The following is a 9,717-nucleotide window of genomic DNA, read 5'->3' on the forward strand; positions in this document are numbered from 1 at the left end:
AAAAAAAAAAAAAAAAAAAAAAAAAAAGAAAGTCATCAATACTGGTAACCTTGCATTTGTCCTTTTTTCTGAATATTCCCTGTACTCCCTGGCAGACCTCTGTTCCTGAAAAAATCCAACTGTGTGCTGTCCTCACCCCTAACTTTTGTCTTCTTTTTCATATCCTTCTTCTTTTGCCTCAGTTTCCTTGCTTCAATTTGATATTTTCCTTGCTCACGAGAATTAAAGACACAAGCACATAAAGCAAAATTCTAGTTCCCTGTATGTAGCCAGCCTGTTCAAACCACAGCTAACCAGGCTCTAGAGGTGAGGCCCTGAGGAGGGAATCCCAGGGATAAAAACACAGAGCAGGCTATTTTGGAGATGTCCTCCAAGAACACTTGAGTGTGAGGCAGGTGGGAAACTTAAGTAAGGTGATGAGGTGCTCCTTCCTTCTCTGGCGGTGCTGCTGCTGCCACCAGTGCCCACTCCTCCTCCCTACCCGTAGGCAGCACAGGGTGTGTGACAGCAGGCCACATCCCAAAGCCCACCCCTCTCGTGTCTCTGTTTCCTTGCAGGCCCTTTGGACAGGCACTTCGGCCCCTCCTGGACTCCATTCAGATCCAGCCTCCGGGAGGGAGCTCTGTGGGCAGACCCAACGGCCAGAGCTAACAGGACTGCCTGGGACCGCCCTGCCTCACCAGGGTTTTTCCTTTTTAAACAAAACAAACCCTACCAGATTTCTATTTTATAATTTTACATCAGAGCTAACAACCAAGGGACGGCTTTTTAAATTTCCCAGGGAAGGAGACTGTCAGGCCGCATGTAGACAATGCTGCTAAGAAACAGAACAAAATGCCACCCCTTCTAATAGTATTATACTAATTTATTAAGGCTGTCTTGTCTGTGAGTTCACTTCGGATGCTGTTTCCTAAGCGTCCACCACACTGGAGAAAGGGAGGGGCTTTGTTTAAACAGAAAGCAAGAGTCACAGTTTGCGGGAGCCCCAACCTAGAACTCTTTCCAGAGAACACTCACGCTCTACCCAAGTTGCCACCACCTGTGGGACCCAGGTGAGTTTTAGAACATCCGTGACCCGGAAACAGTTACTCTAGTGTTAAATGAACCAAAGGATTTGGTGCACATGGGACCAGTTTCGGGATGACTAACCCAACCTAAGTGAACTCTTCAGCCACAACCCTCCTCACCTTCCCTCCCTTACCACAAGCAAGGCCAGTGCTGGAGCAGCCATTGCCTCAGGATCAAGGGAGTAACAGCAAGTATCAGGCTGGAGAAAACAGGATAAAGCCATTCTTCCTTCCACCTAGATGGATTACCAATCCTCTGCCATCAATTTTGGGAAACCTGCCTTGGTGCCCCCCGAGGCTGCTTTTCCTCAGCATAGCTGATGTGTCATAGTTGATGAGGTCTGGGCTGGAGCAGCAGAGACCCAGGCCTTTTTTCTACAAGTAATGATGTAGGTTATTTGCAGTCTCTGTAACCACCATCCAGACCAGTATGCAGTATTCAGCTGGGGACCAAGGGACGGGATTCCCTGCTCTAAGAAAATACCTTTTTTTAATTATTATTATTTTTTGAGAGCTCTGTCACCCAGGCTGGAGTGCAGTGGCGTGATCTCGGCTCACTGCAACCTCCACCTCCCGGGTTTAAGCGGTTCTCCTGCCTCGGCCTCCCGAGTAGCTGGGATTATAGGTGCGTGCCACCACGCCAGGCTAATTTTTGTATTTTCAGTAGAGACAGCTTTCGCCATGTTGGCCAGGCTGGTCTGGAACTCCTGACCTCAGGTAATCCACTTCCCTTAGCCTCCCAAAGTGCTGGGATTACAGGCGTGAGCCACAGCACCTGGCTGGAAAATACCTTTGATATGGAAAGAATAATGATGTGAGGCCGGGCACAGTGGCTCATGCCTGTAATCCCAGCACTTTGGGAGGCCGAGGCAGGCAGATCACTTGAGGTCAGGAGTTCAAGACCAGCCTGGCCAACATGGTGAAACCCTGTCTCTACTAAAAATACAAAAATTAGTTGGGCACCGTGGCACATACCTGTAGACCCAGCTACTTAGGAGGCTGAGGCAGGAGAATCCCTTGAACCCAGGAGGCGGAGATTGCAGTGAGCCGAGATTGTACCAGTGCACTCCAGCCTGGGTGACAGAGTGGGACTCCATCTCAAAAAAATAAAATGTGGAATCAAGGTGGCAAGAAAATTTAGAATCATTTCTGATAGGGACTTTCCCTTATCCTAAATGTGTTTTGAAGGCACAGATTATTTCCGTTGTCATTCTGACTTTAGGGAAAGCAGGTTGGGGCATGAGTGGGCATTTTCCTAATGACTTGCTGCTAACAGTTTATAGGCAGGAAACAGTCTGGGAGTCTCTAATCCAGAGAGACTTTCAGATTCCCTCTCTTCATGTGAACCTCCATTAGTTAGATTTTGGGAAAGAGAGTGTGAAGAAGGGACTCAGAGCTGCCAGGTACCCAAGTCTCAGCTCTGACATCCTTGGGCCCCTTCTGCCACAACTTCCTGCCACCTCACGGACTTGAATTATGTTGCTTCTTCCTGGAAGTCTGGCCTGCAGCAGGGGCCTTTCCTCTCCAAAAAGCTGCTACTCACTTCTGGCCCCATCTGCTGCTATCTGCCATTAGCCATAGCAGTTGGCATCATCAGAGTCTCAGCTAGAGGAGATGTCATTCTGCCTTAGTGTTTGCCTGCGACCTGACCAGGGGCATGACCAGCTGGGATGTCAAGTGACATTTGGGAACTTGAAGATTATAGGCCAAATGAGTGAAAGTTTAATTCTTCTCAAGACCCACTGATTTGCCAATGTGCATGGAAATAATAAATTAGAGCAGAAACCAGCAGGGACTATTGTATAATGGTGATCTACTGGCAGAACTGGGCCCAAAGAGAAAGAATTTCTCAGGCTGGGTTTCTTCTGGGAGGGTAGCAGGTTGGTCTTGGCCAGTGCTCTGTTTCCCACCAGTGTTGTCCCCTTTTCCAGCTTGCCTTGCCCGGCTCTGCCTTGCAGGCTCCTGCTTCAGACCCCTCTGCCTGGGGTCTCCCCTCCATGCAGGGGGTTCTGGGCATCACAGCTCCTTTTTTTCTTTCTCCTCTCCCAGATCCAGTTTCAGCTGGTTTGCTTCTCCCAGCAGGTACCCTTAGGCCCAGGGGCAGCTCCCCTGAGAGAATTTGAGGCACTCATTTCCTTGAACAGCACCCCCTTTTATACTAGCAGCCATTTGTGCCATTGCCTGTGCCCTAGCGTTTGTGGGGAGAGATCGAGGGATCAGTGAGCAGTTTTCCCAGAGCTCCATGTCAAGGCAAGCTCTCCCTCCCCTGATGGGAGCCCCAGTGTCACTAACTGTGTAAACTCAGGCTCAGGCTTCAACTGCCCACCCCCATCCTCACATTTCTGTCTGTCCCAGCACCTCAGGAGCATTCTCATTGTGGCCAGCTAACTCCACCTGGATGTGAACAGGCAAGCAGAGTGGGAAATGAGTCACGTACTTGTATCGCACAGTGGACACCTCCCTAGAGGTCCATTGGTTTAAAGAGATAGGGAAGGAGGAGGGATGAGACCATCACCCCCTCCCAGAAGTAAATCTAGTATCTGGGTTTTCTTTATGCCCTTGAGTCAAACTAATAACTGTGTCTAGGACGGAGATGTTTGCTGGTTTTCTTTGGTGTTTTTTCTAATGCAATAAATTCATTTCTGCCTGCTGCATTTGTGTGGTGCCTGAATCAGGTCTGCACATGCGTCCAACATGAAGTGACCCCAGACTTTTGGGTCCCTTGGAGCTTAACTCTGCGGGGTCTGGATGTGTTTCCTTTGCATGGTTGTGAGCCTGTGGATGAGAAGTGATAACAGGGAAAGATGTCTGAATTTCACCACTGTTTTATAAAGATGAGAGAAGAGCCCAGAGAGAATATCACTTGCCCAAGTTCACCTTGCAGCTGGTGCAGCTCAAGGCTTTGTCTGATAACTTCAAATTCTGTAGTCTTCCTCAAGCCATCAGGAGTGTCTGACCTCATCAAAAAGTGTTCACTTCTAGTTTCAACTTGGCTTTAGGCTGGGTCTGTGACTCCTCACGCCCAGACAGGCTGTAGCTGAGAGGGCAGGCAAGGAGCCTAGCAGGGGCCTGGCACACCACTGAATGTGAGCCCTTGACCACAGAGCCTGGCTGCTCTTTTTTTTTTTTTTTTTTTTTTTTTGAGACGGAGTCTCGCTCTGTCGCCCAGGCTGGAGTGCAGTGGCGTGATCTCGGCTCACTGCAAGCTCCGCCTCCCGGGTTCACGCCATTCTCCCGCCTCAGCCTCCCAAGTAGCTGAGACTACAGGCGCCCGCCACCACGCCTGGCTAGTTTTTTGTATTTTTAGTAGAGACGGGGTTTCACCATGTTAGCCAGGACAGTCTCGATCTCCTGACCTCGTGATCCACCCGCCTCGGCCTCCCAAAGTGCTGGGATTACAGGCTTGAGCCACCGCGCCCGGCCTTGGCTGCTCTTGAAGAAGGCAGAGAGTGTCTGGGACGAGGCTGCCCCACTGGTTCCCAGGTTGGAGAGCCGGGCAAGGTTACGCCGCAGTGAGAGTGATGGACACCAGGTGGCGCTGTGGCCCTGCACACCAGGCCCAGCCCACTGCCCAACGCCCAACACCAGGCTGGTCTTGGGTACCCTTGGCCACCTCAGTAAGCTTGTCCAGCTCCCCTCAGCCCCTGCGTGGCCCCCTACAAGCCCATGGGGTAAGAGCCAAGCTCCTTGTCCTCATTTATCAAGGCCCTCCTCATTTATCAAGGCCCTTCTCAATCTTGTCCTTGAACACCCTGGTCCTACCCCACACCCTGGCGCAAGTGCCAGCCCCAGTCCCTGTCACTTCTGGTGGTTTCACACCTCCGGGCCTTGGTTCACCCTTTACTCCACCTGGATCTCCTTTCCCCACCCCTTGTTCAGTGCTAAAGTCCAGTGCCAGCATGTCCTCTGACCTGTCCCCTCCCAGAGCTCACTTCTTGCTCCCATGGGTGCCTCCAGCACACTCCCACCAGCCAGCCCAGTACCTCCCAGGGCAGGGCCTGTCATGGGGTGAGCCCCAGACTTTGAGACCATAACAAAGGCCTTCCCCTCTCTGGGCCTCAGTTTCTTCATCTGGAGAATGCAAATTATGTGTTGGATCCTTTCTGAGTCCCTCCCAGTGTGACTCCGCTCTCCACCCCTGGCTTGCGAGGTCAGAAGAGAGACTTGCCCAAGTTCTCACAGTCCTGGGCTGAGCTCTGACCTGCAGAGACCACTGACCCCAGCTGCCAGGCTGCAGCTCCTGTTCCCCACCCCCAGGTGGAACAGTGCTGTGGCCTGGGCCCTATCTGTCCCCATTGACTTTGGCTGAGAGAGCTCCAGAGGGCCTGAGCCAACCCAGCAACAGCCTCCACCTCCCACAAAGCCATCTGAGCATGCGCCCTTCAGCCTGTTTAGATTCTATGGACTTGTTTATTGTGAAGACGATGTAAGCACTGCAGGCATTGTGAAAGTTAAAAAAAAAAAAAAACGGCTAGACGAGGTGGCTCACGCCTGTAATCCCAGCACTTTGGGAGGCCGAGGCAGGCAGATCACCTGAGGTGAAGAGTTCAAGACCAGCCTGGCCAACATGGTAAAACCCCCATCTCTACTAAAAATACAAAAATCAGGCCGGGCGCGGTGGCTCAAGCCTGTAATCCCAGCACTTTGGGAGGCCGAGACGGGCGGATCACGAGGTCAGGAGATCGAGACCATCCTGGCTAACACGGTGAAACCCCGTCTCTACTAAAAAATACAAAAAACTAGCCGGGCGAGGTGGCGGGCGCCTGTAGTCCCAGCTACTCGGGAGGCTGAGGCAGGAGAATGGCATGAACCCGGGAGGCGGAGCTTGCAGTGAGCTGAGATCCAGCCACTGCACTCCAGCCTGGGCGACAGAGCGAGACTCCGTCTCAAAAAAAAAAAAAAAAAATACAAAAATCAGCTGGGTGTGGTGGTATGCACCTGTAACCTGAGCTACTCGGGAGCAGGAGAATCACTTGAACCCGGGAGGCAGAGGTTGGATTGAGCGGAGATCGTGAGATGCTGCCACTGCACTGCAGTCTGGGCACCAGATCTAAAACAAACAAACAAAATCCACAGTCTCCCCCAACCTCAGCACACAGCACACCTCCCCTGCTGCCCCTAGGCTTCTTAACTACACAGCATTAGGAGGGTGTTGACCCCATTTGTAAATGAACGACAACCTCAGGGAGTGGGATGGACCTGCCCAAAGTCACTAGTGGGAGGAGAGCTCCAGGAATTGTCAGCCTGCCTGTAAACCCCACTACACAGAGGCTGCCCCTTGGGCCTGGAGCACCCATATACAACAAGTCACATACCAGGTACAGAAAAAGAGCATTGACAGCTCTGGTACTCAGACATGTTGACACATGGCCTCCTACCAATAGCCAGGAGCCAGGGAAAAGCCTGGGTTTTGGCAAGACGGGACTGAGGAGGAATCTTGACTGTGCTGTGTGACCCTAGGGAAGCCACTGCACGTCTCTGATGTCAGTACCTACCTCTGGAAATTGAGTATAAGGGTACTCTCTTCAGAGATGTGTTGGGAAAAGTAAGTGAAACACCCAAACCAAACATGAAAGTCACTAACCTCCAAACTTCAGCCACACATCTGGCCCAGAAGAGCCCAGGGTCTTACCTTCATAGCAGACTCTTGCCAGGCTCAGGTCTCAGGCCCTCCACTTTCAGTCCTGGCTTCCTCTGGGTCCCTTCAAGTCACCCTTCTGGCCAGTCTTCCCTCGCACCAGTCCTGCTCTTCTCTCCCCAAGGCCTCCCCTGGTCCCCATCTGAGCACCAGTTGCCAGGGATGAGCCTTCCTCTTAAAGGGACACAGTGGTAGCCACAGGTACCCCCCACCTGGTCCTCCTGGGTCTGTACCTCAGGGCAGATAACTCTCCCTCTCTGAGTTTCAGTGGCCTCATCATGTGGAAAGGGTTGTGATGAGAATTTAGGGAGAGACTGTAGGAAAGGGATTTGTAAGAAGCAGCCCATTTGTTAAGGGGCCAAGGGTGCTTATCTTTGTTTTTAGAAAGGTGGATCCAGTCCATAGGAGACAAAAACTCCTCCTGCCCAGTGGGCCACATTCCAGACATTCTGGATCCAAGCACCAGGGGTGGGGCCCAGGAATTTGCACTTAACCTGTTTCTAGGAATTCTTCAGTCATGGAACAGGAAAGTGAAGATAACCTGGTCAAGTGTCCTGTATAGTGGTCAGCCCATAGTAGAGGATTAATAAGCATCAGTTCTTTTTTTTTTTTTTTTGACACAGAGTCTCACTCTGTCGCCCAGGCTGGAGTGTGCAGTGGTATGATCTTGGCTCACTGCAACCTCTGGGTTCAAGTGATTCTCCTGCCTCAGCCACCTGAGTAGCTGGGATTACAGGCATGCACCACCACGCCTGGCTAATTTTTGTATTTTTAGTAGAGACGGGGTTTCACCATGTTGGTTAGGCTGGTCTCGAACTCCTGACCTCGTGGTCCGCCGCCTTGGCCTGCCAAAGTGCTGGGATTACAGACATGAGCCACCGCGCCTGGCCAGCATCAGTTCTTACTATCTCACCTTTCATAGTTCTATCGGGGGGGTTTATATCCTCATTAGATATAAAGAAACTGAAGCCCAGTGAGGAAAGGTGACATGTCCAAGTCCTTATACTTAGCCAGGACCAAACTGCAGTTCTCCTGATTCCAACTCCAGTGATCTCTCCAGGACACCATAGCTACCCAGTCAGAAAAACAAGAATTGTGTATGGGGGCCTGGTGCGGTGGGTCAACACTTTGGGAGGCTGAGTCGTGAGGACCATTTGAGGCCAGGAGTTTGAGAGTAGCCTGGATAAGATAGACCCTATTCTCACACACACACACGCACGCGCACACGCACACAAACAATGCAGATTTTCATGGCTTCATAGCATTTCATCTTCTAGATGGGTCTTAGTTCATTTAAACAATTCCAAGTATTTTTCCTTTTTCTATTTTCTTGCCTTTTTTTTTTTTTTTTTTGAGACGGAGTCTTGCTCTGTCGCCCATGCTGGTGTGCAGTAGCCGGATCTCGGCCCACTGCAAGCTCTGCCTCCTGGGTTCACGCCATTCTCCTGCCTCAGCCTCCCAAGGAGCTGGGACTACAGGCGCCCGCCACCACACCTGGCTAATTTTTTGTATTTTTAGTAGAGACGGGATTTCACCATGTTAGCCAGATGGTCTCGATCTCCTGACCTCGTGATCTGCCCATCTCGGCCTCCTGAAGTGTTGGGATTACAGGCGTGAGCCACTGCGCTTGGCCTTCTTTTCCTGTTTTCTAAAAGTTGAATTGCCGGCTCATATGATCCGCACCTTTTTTTTTTTTTTTTTTCTTGAGACAGGGTCTCACTCCTGTCACCAAGGCTGGAGTGCAGTGGGACTATCTGGTTCGTTGCAGCCTCAACTTCCTGGGCTCAGGTGATTCTCCTACCTCAGCCTCTTGCGTAGCTGGGACCACAGGTGCCCACCACCATGCCCGGCTAATTTTTTGTATTTTTAGTAGAGACAGGGTTTTGCCATGTTGCCCACGCTGATCTTGACTGCCTGGGCTCAAACAATCCACCCACCTTGGCCTCCCAAAGTACTAGAATTACAGGTGTGAGCCACCGCATCCAACTCTACAGTTATTATTTATTTAGTTTGTTTGTTTGTTTGTTTGAGGTGGAGTCTCGCTCTGTCTCCCAGGCTGGAGTGCAGTGGCATGATCTCGGCTTACTGCAACCACCGCCTTCCACATTCAAGCGATTCTCCCGCCTCAGCCTCCCAAGTAGCTGAGATTGCAGGCACCTGCCACCATGCCCGGCTAATTTTTTGTATTTTTAGTACAGGTGGGGTTTCCCCATGTTGGCCAGGCTGGTCTCAAACTCCTGACCGCAGGTGATCCGCCCATCCCGGCCTCCCAAAGTGTTGGGATTACAGGCGTGAGCCACTGCACCCGGCCTGTTATTTATTTTCATGTGAAAAACAACCCTACAAAGTAGGTGGTGTTCATCCCATTTTATAGGTGAAGACACAAAGCCTCTGAGAGGTGAAGTGACTTGTCCAAGGTCCCATAGTGGTGGAGCCGGGAAGACAACCTGGAACTGACCCCAAAGTCAATGCAATGGTTAAATACTTGTGAATATAATCTGGGAAGGTTGGTTGGGCACGGTAACTCACGCTTGCATTCCCAGCACTTTGGGAGGCTGAGGCAGGCAGATCACCTGAGGTCAGGAGTTGGAGACCAGCCTGGCTAACATGATGAAACCCCATCTCTACTAAAAATACAAAATTAGCCGGGCGTGGTAGTGCATGCCTGTAATCCCAGCTACTCGGGAGGCAGAGGTTGTGGTAAGCTGAAATCGCACCATTGCACTCCAAGCTGGGCAACAAGAGCGAAACTCCATCTCAGGAAAAAAAAAAAAAAATTAGCCGGGTGTGGTGGCACATCTATAGTTTCAGCTACTCGGGAGGCTGAGGCAGGAGAATCGCTTGAACCCGGGAGGCAGAGGTTGCAGTGAGCCGAGATCGTGCCACTGCACTCCAGCCTGGGTAACAGAGTGAGACCCAGTCTCAAAAATAAATAAATAAATAAATAAATAAATAAGGCCCTGTCTCAAAAATAAAATAAAATAAAATAAAAATAAGTAAAAATACAAAAAT

At 50.9% G+C, this 9,717-nt stretch overlaps 1 protein-coding gene across 1 annotated transcript in view; it reads left to right on the forward strand.

Moving 5' to 3' along the window:
- DESI1 (desumoylating isopeptidase 1) overlaps window positions 1–3,721 on the forward strand; it is a 24,742-nt gene extending 21,021 nt beyond the window's left edge. Inside the window, exon 6 of the mRNA XM_025400123.1 lies at window positions 558–3,721. Coding sequence (XP_025255908.1) covers window positions 558–651 — 94 coding nt within the window. The 3' untranslated portion in view covers window positions 652–3,721. The remainder of the gene's footprint in view (window positions 1–557) is intronic.
- Window positions 3,722–9,717: the final 5,996 nt, after the last annotated feature.

Source organism: Theropithecus gelada, chromosome 10 (genome assembly GCF_003255815.1).
Source record: "Theropithecus gelada isolate Dixy chromosome 10, Tgel_1.0, whole genome shotgun sequence".
Lineage (NCBI taxonomy): Eukaryota > Metazoa > Chordata > Mammalia > Primates > Cercopithecidae > Theropithecus > Theropithecus gelada.